The sequence below is a fragment of the Marmota monax genome, unplaced genomic scaffold, assembly GCF_021218885.2.
Source record: "Marmota monax isolate L192 unplaced genomic scaffold, Marmota_monax_Labrador192_F-V1.1 WCK01_AAM20220418_F8-fsc00043, whole genome shotgun sequence".
In the NCBI taxonomy this organism is placed as follows: domain Eukaryota; kingdom Metazoa; phylum Chordata; class Mammalia; order Rodentia; family Sciuridae; genus Marmota; species Marmota monax.
This window is the reverse complement of record NW_026691982.1, coordinates 205,213-225,429: the sequence shown is the minus strand read 5'-3', so window position 1 is coordinate 225,429 and position 20,217 is coordinate 205,213. Positions and strand designations below refer to the sequence as shown.

Here is a 20,217-nt window from a genome sequence, read left to right as displayed (position 1 = left end):
TTTCATGATACAATTTTATTTCTTCTGGCATCTAATGATAATAAATCCACTTGTAAATTATCTTTTCTCCATAGTGTATGTGTTTTGCTGTGTTTTAAAAAAATTTCTTTAGTGTCTTTTTAAAAATTTTTTTTAGTTGTAGTTGGACACAATACCTTTATTTTATTGATTCATTTTTACGTGGTGCTGAGGATTGAACCCAGTGCCCGCCTCACACATGCTAGGTGAGCACTCTATCACTGAGCCACAATCACAGCCCCGTGCATTTTAGCTCTATTCATCTGGAGTATATTTTCAATCTGACAGTCAATGTCTTTCATCAATTCTAAAAATTCTCATTTTTTCCACTCTCTGCTTATTACTTCTGACTTTTCCTCTATTCTCTTCTTCTGGGATTCTATATGTGCATTCATTCACTTTTTCTTTCATACTCATCTCCATATCAATATCTCCATATCTCCTACCTGACATTTCAAATATTTTTCTCTTTAGCACTCTGCTATATTCTGGGTGAATTCCCTAGTATCACCTATAATGCATTCATAGTCTTTTGATTATTCCAGTTTATAGTTTATCTAGCCTACTGAGTTTAAATTTATTTTGTATAATTTCTTATTTCTCTGTAATGATACTATTTTTACATATCTCTTTGATAACTTGAAACATTTACCCTAAAATTCTTTTTAAATATCATTTTTATTTTCATTGTTTTTAAATTTTTTTTTAGTTGTAGATGGACATAATGCCTTTATTTTGTTTTTTTAATGCAGTGCTGGGGATTGAACCCAGTTCCTCACATATGCAAGATGAGTGCTCTATTACTGAGCTACAAACCCAGCCCCTTTTATTTTCATCTTGTCTAAAATTATTTATCTTTCAATTCAGTAATGCCTTTTTATTCACAGAGAATATGTTCCAAGTTCCCTACTGGATGTCTGAAACCATGGAGCGCTATTATTCCTATACACACCATATTTTCTCCTATACATATGACCTATGAATAGGTTTAACTTATAAACTAGGCACAGTAAGAGAGTAACAAAAAACTAAAAATAAAATAAAGCAATTTAACAGTATACTTTAAGTTATATGAATGTGCTCTTTCTCACACAAAATGTCTTTTGGTACTATAGAGCTTAGCAATCTCAACAAACATTTTTTTTATAAAGTTGAGAACTTTCACCTTTTCACTTTAAGGAAGCACTTTATGACTTTTCTTTGTCATATCTGATTTGTTAACATCTCTATTCTTATAGTTTAGAGGTCATTATTAAGCTAAAAAGGAACACAAACACTGCAATTCTAGGACAGTCGATCTGATAACCAAGCCATCAATTAAGTCACTAATGGGTAGGTAGCATACACAGCATGGATACATTGAACAAAGGAATGGTTGTGTCCCTGGCATATGAAAGCAGGATGGCATGAGTTTTTATCACACTATTCAGGAAGACACACAATTTAAAACTTACATATCATTTATTTCTAGAACTTTCCATTCAATATTTTTAGGTTATGATTGACCACAGGCAACTGAAACATTGGCAGGTGAAACCATGGATGGCAGAGAACCACTGTTAATTATCCTACTCATGATCCTTCGCAGTGTTAATTTTTTTCATATGTTTTACAATTTTGGTTTGATTTGGTGTGGCTTTTTCTTTCTCTCTCTTCCTCCTACCTGTTTAGAGGTTTTATGATTGCCTTAGCCCAGTCCCTAGGACTCCCAGCCTGAACCCAAATCCTCCTTGGATGGCTTAGGCCTCTCATTGGATCAGAATATTGAGACTAGTTTAAGATTAGATGATTTGTTTGCCAAGCGTGGTCATGAAGGTTCAGCTTGTCCTGATGTCTTCCTTGACCCTCAGCCTCATATGCTATAGCTCTGGGCAGCAACTGGCAGCACCTTTCCCTTCTTTTCCTCCTGGGGTGAAAGGAAAGGAAAGGAGGGAGGTGAGTGACTTGTTCCCTAACTCATTTACTTCTCCCTGGCCCTGGTGTCCTCACTGCCTTTTCCGCTTTTGCTACTAAGAATGACAGCCTGGGGCTTCAATCCCACCCTTCCCTTCAGTTCCTGGTCCATAAAAAGGACTACTCTAATTTAATTTATTTCATTTTATTTTTTATGGTTTTCTGTTTGGTCATGGGGTCTATGGGTGGCTCAAAGTATGAAGCTTGAATGCCATTTTGATAAGAAGCCTACACTCTTTTATTATCTGCTTTAAAAACCTGAACAGTGCATCACCAGCCCACACCATGCTCTCTCTGGATGTCACAGCTCCAGCCCAACACCAGCCTCCAATGCGCCTTAACTTGGCACATCAGCACACCTGCCTGCTCAAAGAATGAGAAGAAGCTGCAGTGGTCTTAAGCGACTGCCTCTTGTATAAAAACAAAAAATAAATTACAGAAAACAATTTTCGCATAAAAAGAAATATGATCTTCTTGCATTCATTGGTTTGATGTCCTGTATCATTCTGGAAAGATGAATTGGGCCACGGTTGCCACTCTCCTGTCTGCACTACCTCCTAGAAGTTACGTCAGGACTCTTGTCTCCACATCTCACCATCACTTGGGAAAAGCTGATAAAAATGAGGCACCAGCTTACAAAACACCAAACCAAACCAAACCAAAAAAAAAAAAAAAACACTGTTTAATACTAGTTGCAATGGATTTTGAAACCTAGGATAAATGATAATTTTAAAATAAGCAGTTCAGAGTCATACTTGTGATGTTTCTCTTTCTCTCTTTCTTGGCAAAGAATGAAATGGAGAAGATGAGGGAGGTTTACATTTAAACTTGTTTTAAATTTTAAAAAGCTGTTCTTTTAAATTTACCATCTGTTACTTCAGTACTTCAAAGTGGCTATGGTAACTTTTCAAGGATGCCAGACAGAACCAACTCATAATCGGTATGGTTTGACCCCTACTGTGCCTTTCTCATGGAGGGAGACATACTCATTGTGAGTCTTGTCACATTAAGAGTTTCTTTGCAAATACATTAGCCTTCTGGTTAATGCACAGAACAGATAAGAATTAGCTATAGACATTCTCATAAGTCATTTGAATTATATAAGGTGCTAATTCTGAGAAGAAAATTTTTCCATCCTCCTAGCTAGACCTCAACACATAATATAGTATTTTAATATTTTTATACAAATCCCATATAACACTAAGCAATTATGTTTAAGATGTGCAATTATTCTTTGTTTCAGAAAGAATGACACACATCAATCTGCCAATTTTCAGATTTCATTATTCCTTGGAGATACTTTTGAATTGAAGAAATCACCAGAAATACATTGTAGATGGTAGTGTTGATATGGTTATTTGAGGCTGTGATGTGTGCACTGTTCGATGAAACAAATGAGGGCTCTGTTTGTGTCATTGAGAGCTGGTATTACCAGGACAAGAGAAAGATATGCACTAAGATGGATGAGTTTAACTTTAGGGTCCTGAATTGAATTGGACTGAATTAGAATATCAGCGTGAATCCATTCATCTTTCTTTGTAAAAGAAAAAAATTAATCTTAGCACTATCCACTGAAAAAACATAGAGACATTGACCAACCCAATAGCAATAAGTAACCCTATTGCCTAGCTAGTCTTTAAATATGATGTTTCACTAAAAAATACAGAATTCCTAAAAAAAAAAAAAAAAAGGTTGATCTTAGACCTAAGGTAGGAAATGTATGAGATAACCCTGAATATTCTTCCCAAAAACTTAGTAGAATTTGTGTCAAAAGGATTCAGGATGATTCTGAATAAGCTCTCCCTGTGGAAAGATGGGACAATTTTAGAATCAATACAAATATTAACTATATAGATTGAACTTGCAATATTCCCAAGACATAGAAATACAGGGGCTGAAAAACATGTATAAAACAAAACAAAATAAAAGTACACACAGCATAAGTTCTCTGCAAGTGACCCAGAAGCTGCTGCTGTTGCCATTCGGTCCATGATCATTTGGCCCTGTTGCTTTTGGGTCTGCAGTGACCCGTCATGGTGGGAGAATGCCTCAGAATGAAACCCCTCACCCCATGGCTGGGAAGCAAAAAAAAAAAAAAAAAAAAAAAGAGGCAAAGAAAGGGATTAGTGTCTCCTGTCTTCTTCAAATGGTTGTCCTAGGTGACCAGAAGATCTCCCACCAGGCCCCACTTCTTAAAGTTTTCATCAATTTCCAATAGTACCAAGCTAGAGACCAAATCTTTAACACTTGGACCTTTAATGAACATTTCAGATCCAAACTATGGCATTGTATACTAAAAGAAATAAGAGCATATTAACCAAATGCAATATATAGTAATTGTTTGAATCATAATTCAAACTTAAATACAAAGAGAACATTTGTAGCATAATTTGGAAAATGTGAGCATTACCTGGACATATGAGATTAAGGAATTATAGCTGATTTGGAAGATGTATCAATGATACCATTATGTTCTAAAAATCAAAACATGGTAAATGTAGCAAGTGTACCATATTAACTAACATTGCCTTAGTCTCCTAAGAATGGGATTAAGTGGGAATAGAGTTAAGGATAGAAGAGATTAGGGTTGATGGTGTAAGGAAGGAAGATTTGTTGCTTCGTTTTGCCAGAAAAGTAAAGGGTATTTCAAATTTTGTTTCAATACATCCAAGAAGCATGCATAAAATCATTTTTTTAAAAAATGAATGGGTGAGGTGAGTTGTAAAGGCATCTAGATAGAGGGAAAAGTTCCTTTTCTCTAGCTAATTTTTCTTGACTAAAGAAAGTTTACTGAAACTTCACAATGGATTTAAGCATCTTCACATATGTTAGAATTGACGGAAGTCTCAATACCTTACGAAAGAGTTAAATATATATCCATATGCCTGCCTGTATTTTAGAGTTTTGTATTTGTTAAAATTTGGTAGAACCTTTAGGGATTTTTTCTTCTTTTGCTTCATCAATTAACCATTCAGGTTGGAGTTGGAAGACAATCATATGAATAAGAAATAACAAAGAAAAAAAAAGAGAAATCTATGAGGCTGAATATTTTCTTGCTTACACATTATAATTTTCCTTCCTGTGGCACATATTTCCTTTTCCATATAAAGTAGAATGGAATTAAACAGTTTGACTATTTCTATGGTATGATAGAATTCTTGAATGATACTGCATCCACTTAAGAATTTTTAAAAAATTTCCCAGGATGTGACATCTCTGAAAAGGTGAGATACATCCTGAAACACATGTATGTAAATTACCTGGTGCACAGTTGGTACCCAGTGAGTAAAAGTTATTATTGTGTCAAAAAGTTATCAACATGGGTATGGACTTTATTATCCCATTTTCCTGTCTATGAAAGAAAATCTGATGGACACCTCTTTTCCTCTTTTAAAGGGAAAGGATAATTTTGTGCTGAGTTTCCACCTGAATCCGTCTACTGAACAATGTGATCCGAGAGAAGAGCAAAGAGGAGGAAGGCCTGATAAGAGGTGTTGTGTGGGTGGTTGGGCTGGGGATGAGGAAAGCAGAAGAGGAAAAGTGGACATGGAATATTATTTGGATCCCCTCCAATGTCTTTTGAGAAGCACTAGTAGAAGATGGAATTCTTTTTAAATTCAAAAAGGTTGAATTCCCCTTTTTGAATTTAGCACTATTATGGTACTGCAACCTGAGCATCTCTGGATTGACAAGGTTTACTTATTGGTTTAAAGTTGTATAGAAGAGGATTAACCTGGCACAAAGAGAGATTGGTTTTTTGTCACAGACTCCTAGGAGGAAACTTCTGAGCCTTTGGAATGTCCTGCCCGCCAGGATGTGTGTCTGCATTTGCCTGGGGCCTTGGACCATCCCGGATACTGTATGCTAACAAGGTAATTTACAGAGGGGACTTGGGGCCACACAGAATCAGCTCTACCTCTGGATGGGCTGGAAATTAAAGGCAGCCATGGAATTTGACAAGCCATGTCTATATGACTAAAACACAATAGAAACTCTGGACACCAAGGCTTAAGGGAACTTCTCTGGTTGAGTCTACTCAGAGATAGGTATCTTCACGTATCTTTGCTGGGGAAATGGTTGCTGTCCATGGAACTGCCCTGAGGGAGAACAATCAATGCTCAGCTTTTAGTGTCTCCTGGACACTGCCCTTATGCTCCTCTTCCCTTGGCTGATATTCATCTGTATCCTTTTACTGTAATAAGCTGCAGTATGAGTAAAACAGCTATTCCAAGTACTGTGAGTCCTTTTAGTGAAGGATCTAAATTGACAGTGGCCTTGGGGATCTCTCCGATTTGTGGTTGTATCAGAAGTGAAGGGGTCTTGGAGCTTTGCAAAAGTGTACTGTGAAAAAGTATTTTTACACACTAATGTAAAGTCAAAGTATTTTTTTTTAAAGGCTAGAAGTGGAAAAGGGAGCCCATCATTTAGGAGGGAATGAGTCTACAAGTGCATATTTCCAGAGGAAATATCAGAAATCATGGTCAAAATAGCAAAATATGGAAAATAATATGACCTTTAAAGGAGTAAATTCTAACTTAAAGTATTTTTTTACAATAGTGATAAATCTAGTAAATGGGAGGCAAAAATGCAAGATACATGTTACTTTGATAAAGTTTTTATTTGGCCCCAGGGATTTGATGTTTTAAAGCATTTCCTGCTTCAAAAAGCTCTGGAAGTACTATAAAATTAACTAATTCAACAGTGACACATGCAGAGGACAAAAAGTAACTTGTGAAAGAAGAAATCTATACACATCCAAGCTAGGATGGAATTTAGTTTGCAAATGTACGGCATAAGGGCTGGGATTGTGGCTCAGCAGTGGAGTGCTCTCCTAGCACATTCGAGGCCCTGGGTTCAAGCCCCAGCACCACATAAAAATAAATAAATAAGGTAAAGGTATTGTGTCCAACTACAACTAAATAAATAAATAAATATATTTTTTAAAATGTATGGCATAAAATTGATCTAGACAAATGAAAACCACAAGTTAAGTAGGAGTTAGCAGTGTGTCATTCTAATTCTAAAAGTTAAGAAAATACTACAGTATCCAAATAAAAGAACGGCATGTAAGACTTAGACTGTCACAGCATTCTATTCTAGTAAGATAATTTTTAGATTATTGTATTCATTTAAACCCCATATGCAGTGAAAGAGACTTCAGTTTGCTAAGTTCCGATCTTAGTTTTGCCCCTAGCGAACTGGCTGTATCGTGGAACTGATGGTGATCATAGGCCCCTAACTCTCTAATATCCAGATCCTATAAATTGGGGGCATCAAGTCAGGATCCTATTCAAATGATCATATAAGTTTAAACTCTTTTATTCAACAGGGAAAGACATGATTAAAAATGAGTTAGGGGGACCTGGGGTTGTGGCTCAGTGGTAGAGCGCTTGCCTGGCACATGTGAGGCACTGGGTTCAATCCTCAGTACAACATAAAAATAAATAAATAAAATAAAGGTATTGTGTCCATCTAAAACTAACTAAATAAATAAATAAATGAGTTAGAAAGATCTAATGACAGTGTTTTTGTATATAAAGAAATTAGTCCTAGGAGGCTATCTATGGATTACCACCCACCAGCAAGTAACCAGTCATAGTGTTAGGGTTAGGCCCTGGGCTCCCATTATCCATCATCTGTCTTTCTTGAGTAATGAAACCCTCAACACATATTAGCTGGTGCACAGCTAGAAGCTACATTTCACAACCTTCCTTGGATATAGGTAGGACTAATATGAATGGCCAGTTGGACATGAAAGGAATGGGGCAGCTGCTTCATCACAGCTGTGCTCTTTCTCTTAGAGGCCTAGTGTGGAGCTGGTGAGCCAGCTTTGACCTGAGACACTGGAGGATGGCAGTGCAACAATATGCTCTGGACAATTTCTTGCTTTGCTGTGAAAAACTCATGTTTGAACTACTGTAGTTTAGAGGCTCTTTTTTACACTTGGTTGTGCTCTAACTTATATGGAAGATGGTACTAGAAATCAGGTGCGGTCAAACAAGAGTCTAAAACACATATCGTTGGCTTGTTACTGATGTGGTGGGCAATAAAAAAATAAGTATTGCAGGTTGGAAATCTAGTAACTCTTATGCCATAATAAAACATTTGGCCATATTCTCATGTACCTTGGCATCTGTGGAGCCCATACTAGGAAAAGAGAATGGAAAAACCCAAGATATGCTGGCTACTCCTTGACTGAGAGTCCAGTGATTTGGAGTGTAATCAAATTAGATAAGCTAACTGCAGCTTTCTGACAAAAAACAAGAGACATGTTTGTTTCTCAGAAGCTGCATCAGGACCTTCCATAAAATGCTCTTCCTCAGACAATGGAATGACCTCATCAGCAAAGGTCATTGTGTTAGCTTTCTGTCACTGTTACAAATATCTGAGATAAGTCAATTTATAAAGACAAAAGGTTTATCTGAGGGGGGAAATATATATAAAACAAGCCCAAAGCATCTTCTAGTGTTGAGAATAAGGAAGTACTCAAATGCACAGTGCATGCAACACACAAACACACAAAATAATGTGGCTATGCTGAAGGGAATTGGAAAAACTGGAACAATTTGAACAGGAAAATAAATAATGTACTATGGAATTGTAACCCCAAACACTAAATAAATATCTATGTGTTCAGGCTGGTGTAAACAAATGATAAAGAAAGAAAGAAGAAAAGAAAGAAAGAAGATATAGCTCCCCCTTTCATAAGAATGCCCCCCCCCCCCAAAATTATGTAGTTACTCCATCCTTAAGGAGATGGAGCAAAGCTCTCCTTTCTTCAAGTATGGGTGGTGCATAGTAACTTCCTTCCAAAGAGCACAGTAGGGAAAAGGTGGGGGAAATAGTGACTTTCTAATAGAGACATCTGGCAAACACTACCTCAGCCAGGTGGTCAAGATCTACATGAACAGCAACAAATCAGATCACTAGCCTATCCCCTCCCTATGGCACAGTCCTGCAGGGCATAGCAGAACACTCCTGTAATCCAGCAGTTCAGGAGGCTGAGGCAGGAGGATTGCAAGTTCAAAGCCAGCCTCAGCAACTTGAAGGGGTCCTAAGTAACTTAGCAAGACCCTGTCTCAAACTAAAATATAAAAGGGCTGTGGATGTGGCTCAGTGGTTAAGTATCCCTGGGTTTAATCCCAATACCAAAAAACAAAAAATAAACAAACAAACAAAAAAAGAAGAAGAATGGCACTATACTCTGTGGTTTCCTCCTCAAAACCCATACCCCCAATCTAATCATGATAAAAAAAAGTTAGAAAAATCTTCAAGTAATAAGGTCACCAGTAAAAACAAAGTCTGAGAAACCGTGACAGGTAAGAAGAACCCGGGGAGACAGGATAGCTAAAAGGTAATGTGGTACCCTGGATTGATCCTGTAATAGAAAAAGACATTATGTACTAAGAAAATCTAAATAAAATGTGGACATTGGTTTATAAAGGTTTCATTAATTATAGCAAATATACCATATTAATATTGAATATTAATAATAATTTTTAGACTTCAGCCTTTCTAATAAGCATGTAGAGATATTTCATTGTTATTTTAATTTGCATTTCCCTAATAACAAATGTTGGGCATCTTTCATGCACGTATTTGCCATCTATATATCTTTTTTGGTGAAGTGTCTACTCAGATCTTTTTGTCCATTTTTTAATTAAGTTTTTTTTTTTTTTATTGTTGAGTTTCAAGAACTAATTGTACATTCTGGGATAAGTTCCTGATAAGACAAGTGTTGACAAAATATTTTCTTCCGGTCTGTGGCTTATCATTTCATTCTCTTAACAGTGCCTTTAACACAGCCTATGTTTTTCATTTTAATATATTTTAACTTATCAAATTTTCTTCTACAGATCATGATTTTTGTGCCATATCTAAAAACTCTTTGTCAAGCTTAAGGAAATGTTGAACTCTCTTCTTTTTTCTAGAAGTTTTATAGTTTTGCAGTTTTACATTTAGATCTGTGTTCCATTTTGAGTCAATCTTTGAATCTTCATGAAATATGTCAAGTAAAAATTAATCAAGTATATTTGTCTCAATATTATTTTAAAACCTGTCCATAAAATAAATAACATCCAATAATATTTTAATGACAAAAATATAAAAGATATAAATGAATTCTACTAAGTGTAAATTATCAAAAGACAAAATTACAACAGACTTAAAGATCTCAGTTGGCTTTTGTGATTCTAGAATCAGACAATATCTCATTCTATTTTTTTTTTTTTGAGAGAATTTTAATATTTATTTTTTAGTTATCGGCGGGCACAACATCTTTGTTTGTATGTGGCGCTGAGAATTGAACCCGGGCCGCACGCATGCCAGGTGAGCACGCTACCACTTGAGCCACATCCCCAGCCCAAATATCTCATTCTATAAGATAGAATAGAATGAGTAGTTTCCCAGCAGCTGAGCAGAGGAAGTTGAGCTTTTGGACAGAAAAGGGCTAAGAGAAGAAACAGAATAAACTTGTGAATTGGTTGTTTCAAAGTTACTTTGGTTGTAAAGGTTAAATCAGAAAAGACTTCCTAATGATGCTGCCTAAAATTGGCCTACTATGGGATTTGGCTATTATCTCTCTTCTGTTTTCTCAGAAGTTCAAATAAATAACTTAGTTTCAACTTGTTGATTTGGAGCCTCAGCAAGAACAATTCCTTTTTGGTGTGGTCCAGTGCAGAAAGCTAGGTCCAAAGCAATTGTCTCTTGTGAATTTTATTTAACATAACATATATAAACATATAATCTTTACTTAATGATAATTATATTTAACAATCAATTATAAAACTACCATGACCTGCCTTCTTCTTCAACATCTTCTCATGTTCACTAATTCCAGCTTCCAGCCAGTCTTTCTATTCCTGAATCACACCAAGGTCACACAGGACCTAGAAAAGAGGAGCCTAGACAATTTCCTGTGGGCGATTTTCAGTCCAATTTGTGTTTAGGGGCCTCAAGGAGGACTAACATTCAAGAGCCTTCCCTTTTCACTTGGGGAAGGAGGTGCAATTAGCAAATTGTAACTGTTAAGAAAGGTATACCAAGATCTTGATGTTCTTTTCCACCAGATACATTTATTCGTGTTTCAACAAGGGAAGAGAACATGGAAAAATTTATAAAATTCCCGTGAGATGTTTCTTCTAGATCAGAAGTAATACTACCCTACTGTTCAGTGTTTCTGTCTGAAAATCAAAAGGGATCCGACACTTAGTGCCCCCAATGAGATGAGGAAACATTACCCACCATCCCTTGCTTCCACTCCAGGTGTGGGCTTACTTCATACCCACTGGTCCCACCTCAGTCACTGAAGTGTGTCTGTGGGCTCCTTTGCTCAGGTGAGCAACTTCAACATTCAGGACTAAGCAGCCCTTTGGTGTAACTCACCCTTGGCAGAGAGTTGAAAATAGTCTGAGTAACAGGTCAATACTGTTTTGCAAGGGGAATAGAGGAGCCTTCAAAATACTTGGACTAGTCTATCTCTTGGCATTTGAATTTTCCATCTCATTATGTTTAAAAGAAGCAAGAAAGGTTAGGTTTATCCCAGAAAACATGGTCGGATGTCTGTCAAATCTAAGACATCACCTCCTAGAAAACTCTTCTCCTGGCTGGTTGGTTCTTATTTAAGTATCTCCTCTTCATCTTACCACCTCATTTTTAAAATTACTCCATTCAAACAGTCACAGTATTCCATTTCCTGTGTGGGTCTTATTAATATCAGAATTATAATATTTATTTTCTTTCTGTCTTTCAAACTGCTCTTCTACTTGCCTTCCTGCTTTAGAATGTAGTTTATGAGAGCAGGGACTTAAGCTGTTTTTTTCCACCACTAGGACTTGGAATGAACAAAGTTCTCAAAGAAAAAGTTGAAGTTAGTTAATATAACAGAATGAATGAATGAATGAAAAAACGATAGATTATAAGCTGTGCATCTTTTCCTCCAGAGAACCTAAAACAATAGGTATTTAAATGCATTAATAAGAAAAATGCATCAAAAGGAATGTAGAAGCCAATGAAGCTAAAAGGTCTTTCCCAGATGGCATTTATAAAGCAATGATGGTGTCCAGTTTCCTCTTACAGTGAAGAAAGCTAAAATCATTACCTAATTTATGCATTTTGAATATTTTAATAATATCTCTCAGAAGCCATGCTTCTCAAATGCCAGGTAAAAGGTCCAGGAAAAAAGGGTCAGAATGGTGTCGAATTTTGGTATTATAATAAATTCAAATGAAATTCTCAAGTATACATAAAACATTCAAAGACCCTTAGACATCTAACAAAAGAGATCATATAAAAATAGGGTGATGGAGCTGGGGCTGGCTGGGGCTCAGCAATACTGCACTTGCCTGGCATATGTGAGGCACTGTGTTTGATTCTCAGTATCATATATAAATAAAGGTCTATCAACAACTAAAAAATAAAACTAAAAAATTTTTACAAAATTGGGTGAGCACCAGAAATAGATTTATAGACCCATGTGATGTTTGAGCTGAGGGCGCATTAGAGAGCCCCAAATTTTAAACAAAAGGGAATAAAACTAGTAGGGAAAAGTGCTGTGGAATAGGTGGGATTCTAAAAGCACTTTATTTACATTGTACCAAAATAACCATTCCACAGTTAAAAAAAAAAAAAAAGAAAAACACTATCATTGTTATTTTGCCATGACATAGATCTGTCACTTGTTTTGATAAAGCTCTGAATCAAGTTGAGCAGGAAAATGTTCCAAACAGTCATGATTGTCTTCCATAGTAAACGAGTCACCACCAGCAATGACAGCCAGACCACCTCGTCACTCCCAACCAGTTAGCTGAGTGATCGCAATCAAACAAGTAAAGATGTACAGATTCTTGAGTGAATTCTTATTTCTTGGCCTTGTTTTAAAAGTGCATGCTATTTTAAGAAATTCAGAACAAAATTCTGAAATTGTTGTATTTCTTTTCTTTAGTTCTCTTAAAAAGATACTCTCATGATGAAACTATTATTTCTCTTTCAGAGACATATTTTAATTAGCAATAGAATTCAGGACTTGGTATCCCTAGATTTAGGTACTTGTGTCCAGGACAAGTATGTAAATCATAACATAATTAATTGGCTGCCAAAAAAAAAAAGATCTTCCAAGTTGTTTTAGGAGTCCGTCATTTCTACTGTGACAATAAACTCAGACATAATGAAGTGGTCTTGATGAATCGGAAACCCTTCTCTCTTCACTTCATTTTTATTTCATTTTTACAACAGCTTTGGGTTTGATTTAACACATTATTGCAGAAGAAAGCATCCATAAAACAGCTTTGGAAGAGTGAGAAATGTGTTCCCTTTAGGTTTTTATACTTTAAAATGGTATTCAGATGATTTTTAATTACTACAAAAGCATTGAGATGTTAATACACTTTGTAGAAAAGGCAGGGATGCTATTTCATCCATCCTTTTCTGCAGTGAATTTCAACTCTAAGAAAATTATTTCTTTTGATCCACTCTGATAGCATGTAATAAAAGAACAATAAAACATATGGCTCAATTACCACCGCTTCTCATCAAGCATGAATTAATGAATATCAAATTATTATTAATTGTTTTTTCTGGCTCCTTTTCCATAGGACAATTATACATTGCTGTATTTTGATAAGCACTTTGTGTTTAACACTTTGTGGAACAGACTCTAAGAGGGACAGATGCATGATATTATAACACAAGTCAATCATTCTTTGAATTTATCACCATTTGCATTATACATGGTCATCCTTTAACTTCCCTAGTTTGTATCAGTTTCTCAAAACTGCTTAAAACCTCCCTAGAATTCTACCTGCACCTCAATTAAACTCCCTTCAAGAAACAGTTGGTATGTGTCTGCAAAATAGTTTATAACTTCAATTTCTCACTAAGACTAGTTTCTCACATAATTATTGAGTTTTCAATTCCTTCAGAAAATGTTCTTTAAAAACAGAAGCTATAGCTTAAACAATTGAAAAATAACAGCACCTCATAGAATGTAAGACATTGTGCTAAGTATAATTGATAAAACATATGTTAGTGAATAACATTTATAGACACACCACAAAAAATTCTGCATACTTGATAGTTCATTTTATTTTTATAAGCTTTCTGTAAATACAAAGTGCTACATAATAGGTATGTATGTAGAATGTGTTTGTAATCCATAACAATTACTTCTCATAGATTATTTGTACACCCAGACTTTGAAATGCATGCAAAGAAAATTTAACAAATTATAGCATGTAATTATATATGTTATATGATTTTACCTATTATCTATAAATCTATTTCCTTTTAAAAAATAGTCTATAAAAACTATTCTTCTGATAAATTGAAGGATGATATTAAGGTCAAATTTCTCATATATCCCATGTAGTTCAATAAACTTAACAAACACACATACTGACATATTTCTAACAAGCAAACCCCAAATTCTAGAATCAGAGAACCAGAGTAGCAAAAAGGGACCTTAGAAATCATTTTGTCCTATGCCCTTCATGTTACAAATAATGTCACAGAGATCTAGAAAGTTTAAGTGATTTTCTAAGGTCCATATAACCTTTTATGTTGACATCTTTGTGCAAAACTTTATAAGAAAATTTCTACCGGCATTTCTTTTGCAGATAAAAAAAGCATATGTTACTTTCTGTAGTATATTTGTCAAGATTTCCATAATGACTGTGAATCCAAATTCTCAGTGGAATAAAAGTGAATAAATGAGAAATTTGGTAATAATCAAAACCATAATGCACAGCGAACATATAAAGCAGGGATGGACTTTTGACATTGATTACTATAACCACCCGAATTAAATATATATATATATATATAAGTTCTAGATGGACACAATACCTTTATTTTATTTATATATTTTTATGTGGTGCTGTGGATCGAACTCAGTGTCTCACACATGCTAGGCAAGTGTTCTATCACTGAGTCACAACCCCAGCCCCCCAATTTTTTTAAATCACTAAATCTAACCAGATACAAGGTGGTTGTTTTATGTATTTGACCTTACTGAGGGGAATTAGATTATTTATGCAATAGCAGACTTGTTGATTTTATACAAGAATTAATCTTCAGTGTAAAAGCTTTTCTAGATTACATACTCTCAAAACTTGTAACTTTTAATTTCTTAATGTTTTTCATCTTGATTTCCATGTGCCATCATCACTGAATCCATTTTGCTGAAAAAAAAGTAAAAAAAAAAGTTAGATATACAAATTCAGCACAAAAATAAGTCTACAATTAAGATTTTAAAAAACAATCTTTCATCTAGGGGAGAGTGGTGGATTAGGCATTCCACTTTTCCTTCCACTCCTGAATTCACTGATGTCCCTTTGGGCCACATGTGAAGTACCAGATATCAGATATGCATATTCATAAAATGCTTGAGAGTCATCTTGTCAACTTATATGTACTATAAAAAAATGCAGTGCCTATGAAGTGTACATGGGCAGGGGGGAAGGCACAAAGTCTCAGTCCTTGTGTAACCACACCCCCTAAAGTGTCATGGATTCCCGGGAGACAAAGTTCTAGCGCTACCACCATGCATATCAAGACCTATGATACAATGTTGGATCAGGCTACGGCTGCTAAATTAGAAATAAAAGCAAATATGAGAGCTGTTTTGGAGAAGCAGAAAATAGAAGAAGTATGAATATAATTAGGTTTATTCTTGTAATTGATTCTGCAGCCTGATGGAACGTGGGTTTCTGAATATTTTTCAGAGCATTTTCCAGATGTAGCCTCCCAATAGCTCATTAAGCTCACACATTTGTCATCAAGCTCCGTACTTTGGATCCCATGTAGGAATCCCAAATGTTCCTCTTTTCATTCACTGTGTCAACAAGACAAGGAAAAAAGTGTTGTTCACATTCTCTTCAATCTCATTTGGGTTATTTTATCTACTTATTATTAAACATAAAAATAAAATGTAGATACTGGCTTGTAAAAGTTGATCAAATGTCAAAGGACTTTATTTTGCTAATTTATGTCCTCTGTTCATCTTTTCAGTCAGCTTTTATACCTTTCTCACTTAGTTTATAGAAAATGTTCATTGAAGATACATATCCTTAATGGTTTCTCCTCACATTATCAATGTTAATTATGAGTCTAAATTATACTAATATTTGATCTATATTGTCAAAAACATTTAAATGTTATATTTAATAAAGAATCAACTCTATTTATTTTTCATTTAAAAGTAACATTAAGGGCTGGGGTTGTGGCTCAGTGGTAGAGCGCTTGCCTAGCACATGAGGCACTGGGTTCAATCATCAGCACCACATAAAAATAAATAAATAAATGAAATAAAGGTATTGTGTCCATCTATAACTAAAAATATTTGAAATTTAAAAAGGATTTATTATCAGGCACAGTGGTGCACACTTGTAATCCCAGTTACTTGAGAGGCTGAGGCAGGAGGATTGCAGGTTCAAGGCTAGTTTCAGCAACTTAGAAGGACCCTAAGCTATTTAGCAAGATCCTGTCTTCAAAATAACAAGTAAAAAGTGCTGGGAATGTAGCTCAGTGGTAAAGGCCCTGGGTTCAATTCCTAGCACAAAAAACAAACAAACAAAACAAAAAAAGGCATTTACAATACTGACAAAATTATCTAAAAAAAATACATTCAAGTGTAAATGTAAAAGGTCACTCACAGAAATGGACTTCAGTTTAAAAAATCAATTTATCAGCAAAGATCTATTTTTGTTTGAAAAAATGGGAAATTTTTAAAAATAAATGATTTCTTTCTTTGTTGTATCTATGTCCTATGTAATATCAGAAGATAATATAAATATTGACTGATTTTATACCAGTAACAAAATATTATCATAGTATAACTATATGCTGCTAAATTGTTAACTAAATATAATTAATTAATAAAATATCTTACTTTATTTCAATAAATCATTTTCAACAATATTCAATGTACATTAGTAATAAAAGTGATTGTTCCTTACAGATCCTGACACTTACCCAGGACCTTGGAGTAGCAAGGTTCACAGTGTATTGTCTGTCTATAAATCCAAATACTGTCACCTGCTTGTAGATTTTCCAAAGGCTGTTTGCATATTTCACACTAATGGAGAAAAGCATAAATATAAAGTTTACATCATAGATTAAGTCTAGATTCTTGGAGGAACAAAGTAGAGAAGCCTTTTCAGTTCATTCAAGACCACCTTCCATAGCCTCACTCCAACGCAGCCTCAAAAAACACCACAGGAAATTTGAGAGTATCCTGGTCCTATAATCCATGTGGAAAACTTTTCAAATGGACTCTCATATCCTCTTTCTATCATGCTGGTATATTTCAGGGACTATCTACCACTGAAGTTATCTACTTAACTCCCAAGGGAGCAGATACAATAGTTTTTTTTTTTTTTTTTTTTTTTAATATTTATTTTTTTAGTTTTGGGCGGACACAACATCTTTGTTTGTATGTGGTGCTGAGGATCGAACCCAGGCCGCACGCATGCCAGGCGAGCGCGCTACCGCTTGAGCCACATCCCCAGCCCTACAATAGTTTTTATATTGGTTATGCCAAGGACAGGATGTTCACCCAATATCTCAAACAAAAATACAAGGTAGCATTTATGGTTTTCTTACATAAGGTTTAGGAGGAAAATTTATTCTGAGTTGTGTTGGGTGACAGAAGCAGGAACGATCTGGCCTCTCTTTTAGACCCTTCCACTACTGATTGGCTGAGTTCCAAGCATGAGGCAGGGGCACTAATTGCTCTCAGAAGTGGGTTCACTAAAGTGAATTGTCATTGATTACTTTGACATGTTTAGACCAGTTCAGATGGCTCTCTATTACCATGGCTACAGAACAAACTATCTTTTTCTACAAGTGTGGGGAACCTTTTTATTCTCAGTTTTGTTTTATAATGACATTGGAAATGGTGTCAAATCATTTAAAATATAATAAATGAAAATTGTTCCTATTTACCAAAAGCAATAATCAGGAGAATTTTCTCTCATTTATAAAGTTTTATTCATAATAATTTGAAAGAAAGAGTTATATACTTTTATTTAATTGAATATATTTAATAATAGGAAGCGATTGCATATTCTTATAATCAAATAATTATTCAATCTTCATAATATATTTTTATAATCCTCTATTGGGTGAGTTTTTCTTTGTTCAAAATAATGCACCAAATTTCTGATTGCTTTATGTTACTATCTGAAGGTAAATGGAGGAGAAACATTCAATTCACTAAGTATTACATCTATTTGGATTAGATAATTTGTATCAATCATAGAATGCCCGAGCTATAACTACCCATAGATTTGGGTAAGTGGCTCTCAATTGGCTGCATATTAGTTTTCAAAGTACTAATGCCCCCAAATTATCTCTGAGATTCTTGGTTTAACTGGGGCTTGTCCCAAGCATTCTGATAATTTCCCTTAATCGCTTCAGATGATTATAAGATGCAGGCAGCATTAAGAACAACTGGTCTAGTCAACAGGTAAGGAAATAGTCCAAGGCAATCTAGATGGTTTCCAAAGTCACTCAGTCATAACTAGTGGCAGAGGCAGAACCAGAAGTCAGGTCTTCAGATTCTCAGCTCAGTGTTTACTCATGCAATTACACCCAAAGCTGTCACGTTGACCCACCCAATGTCATTGCTGAGAAAAAAAAAATAGCTGATAGAAACCAAACTCTGAAATACTATGCTAATGAATGTCTACTATTATTTATTAAACCACAATTAATTGCAATTGATCATAGGCTCAAAAGCAGATTGAGTTTTAACAATTGTTAAACCCATCAGGCCTGATTTCATGATGAAAGAGTTGCTTGCTTTCTTAAGTTTATTCTCCTCTTTTGATTTCATTATATATTTTTATGCAATATGTGAATTATCAAAATGCTGCAGAAACTTTATAAAAAGAACAAGTGTTTATCTTTTTCACAGACTTAAATCTCTTGGGTAAGAATGAATAGATGTGTCAGTAATCAACTCTAAGCCTAAAACCAAGATAGTAATTTTAAGCCTTTGAGGTTTAGGCTACAGAGCTCTGAGAAATATGTAAGTTGTGCATTATTAATGTGAATTATAGAGTTTCTGAATGCTTTCACTTCATTCCATGAATTTTAATAAATAATTATTTTAATTCCAGTTATTATGCCATTTAACATTTAGTTAAGTGTAATAAACACATGTTTACCTTAAAGCAAGTGGAATGGCAGCAAATCTGTAATTCATCTAAAATCATTTTCGTTTGTAAACCCAAGGGTTTGCGACAATAAGTACACATATCTCTTTCGATGACTGACCTGTAGAGATATAAGCAATTAAAAATTAAAAAGAAATTTGCTATCATATAAAAGACAGAAGTCATGTAGAAATAGTATGTTACTTTTTAAATTAAATTATTTATTTATTCTAATTTGTTATACACAATGGCAGAGTGCAATTCATTTCACATTACACATAGAGAGCACAATTTTTCAAGACACTAATGGTACACAAAGTATTATCACACCATTTGTGTCTTCATACATGTACTTAGGGTAATGATGTCTAACTCATTCCACCATCATTCATTCCCCTTTGCCCCCCCACCCGTCCCTCCCTCCCCTTTGCCCTATCTAAAGTTCCTCCATTCCTCCCATGCTCCCCTCACCCATCACCATTATGAGTCAACATCCTCATATAGGAAACTACAGTAAAATAAAAAAAAGTGCAGAGTTTACTTATTCTAGTAATCGAATTGATTTTCTAGTTACCCCTAAGATGATGTCAAAGAATTAACATGAGGGAAAGTCTCAGATTATTAAACCATTAGCAATCAAGAATGCATCTGAGCAGGACAGAGATGTTCAGTTTCCCTGCTAAAGTAGGTTATAAGGACCTCTTGAAGCTGGAAGAGGGTTTTTTAATTATTAATTTACCTCTATCAGTTTACAGATTACATGGGGAAAGTATGTTACAGATTAATGTAAAGGTTTTACACTTGAAATATTCAATAGGCCCCAAATAGAAATCCATTCAAGGGTGTGTTTATAAACTCACAAATGATGGGTCTATAGTGCTCAAGGACTCCAAGGTCTAGAGTCACCACCCAGGGTAAGAGTCAGATTTAGGGATACCTATCATGACAAAGTTTATATTCTACAGGAAGATATAAAATTTGATTAGTTTTGTGAAACTAATGTAAATGAATTATAGATGCAATCAACAGAATACAGAAAAATTTAGATCATACCAGAGCATTAGGAAAGGATTCTTTTCCTTTTGTAAGGTCT

The 20,217-nt window shown here is 35.0% G+C and overlaps 1 protein-coding gene across 4 annotated transcripts in view; it reads right to left on the bottom strand.

Annotated features, from left to right (window-relative positions):
• Positions 1-14,027: 14,027 nt before the first annotated feature.
• Scel (sciellin) overlaps positions 14,028-20,217 on the bottom strand; it is a 94,474-nt gene continuing 88,284 nt past the window's right edge. For all 4 annotated transcript variants that reach the window (XM_046447124.2, XM_046447140.2, XM_046447143.2 and 1 more), the window contains 3 exons: positions 19,137-19,245; positions 16,939-17,041; positions 14,028-15,146 (listed from right to left, as the gene is read on the bottom strand). In XM_046447124.2, the coding sequence (XP_046303080.1) occupies positions 15,130-15,146; positions 16,939-17,041; positions 19,137-19,245 (229 nt within the window). In that variant the 3' untranslated portion in view covers positions 14,028-15,129. The remainder of the gene's footprint in view (positions 15,147-16,938; positions 17,042-19,136; positions 19,246-20,217) is intronic.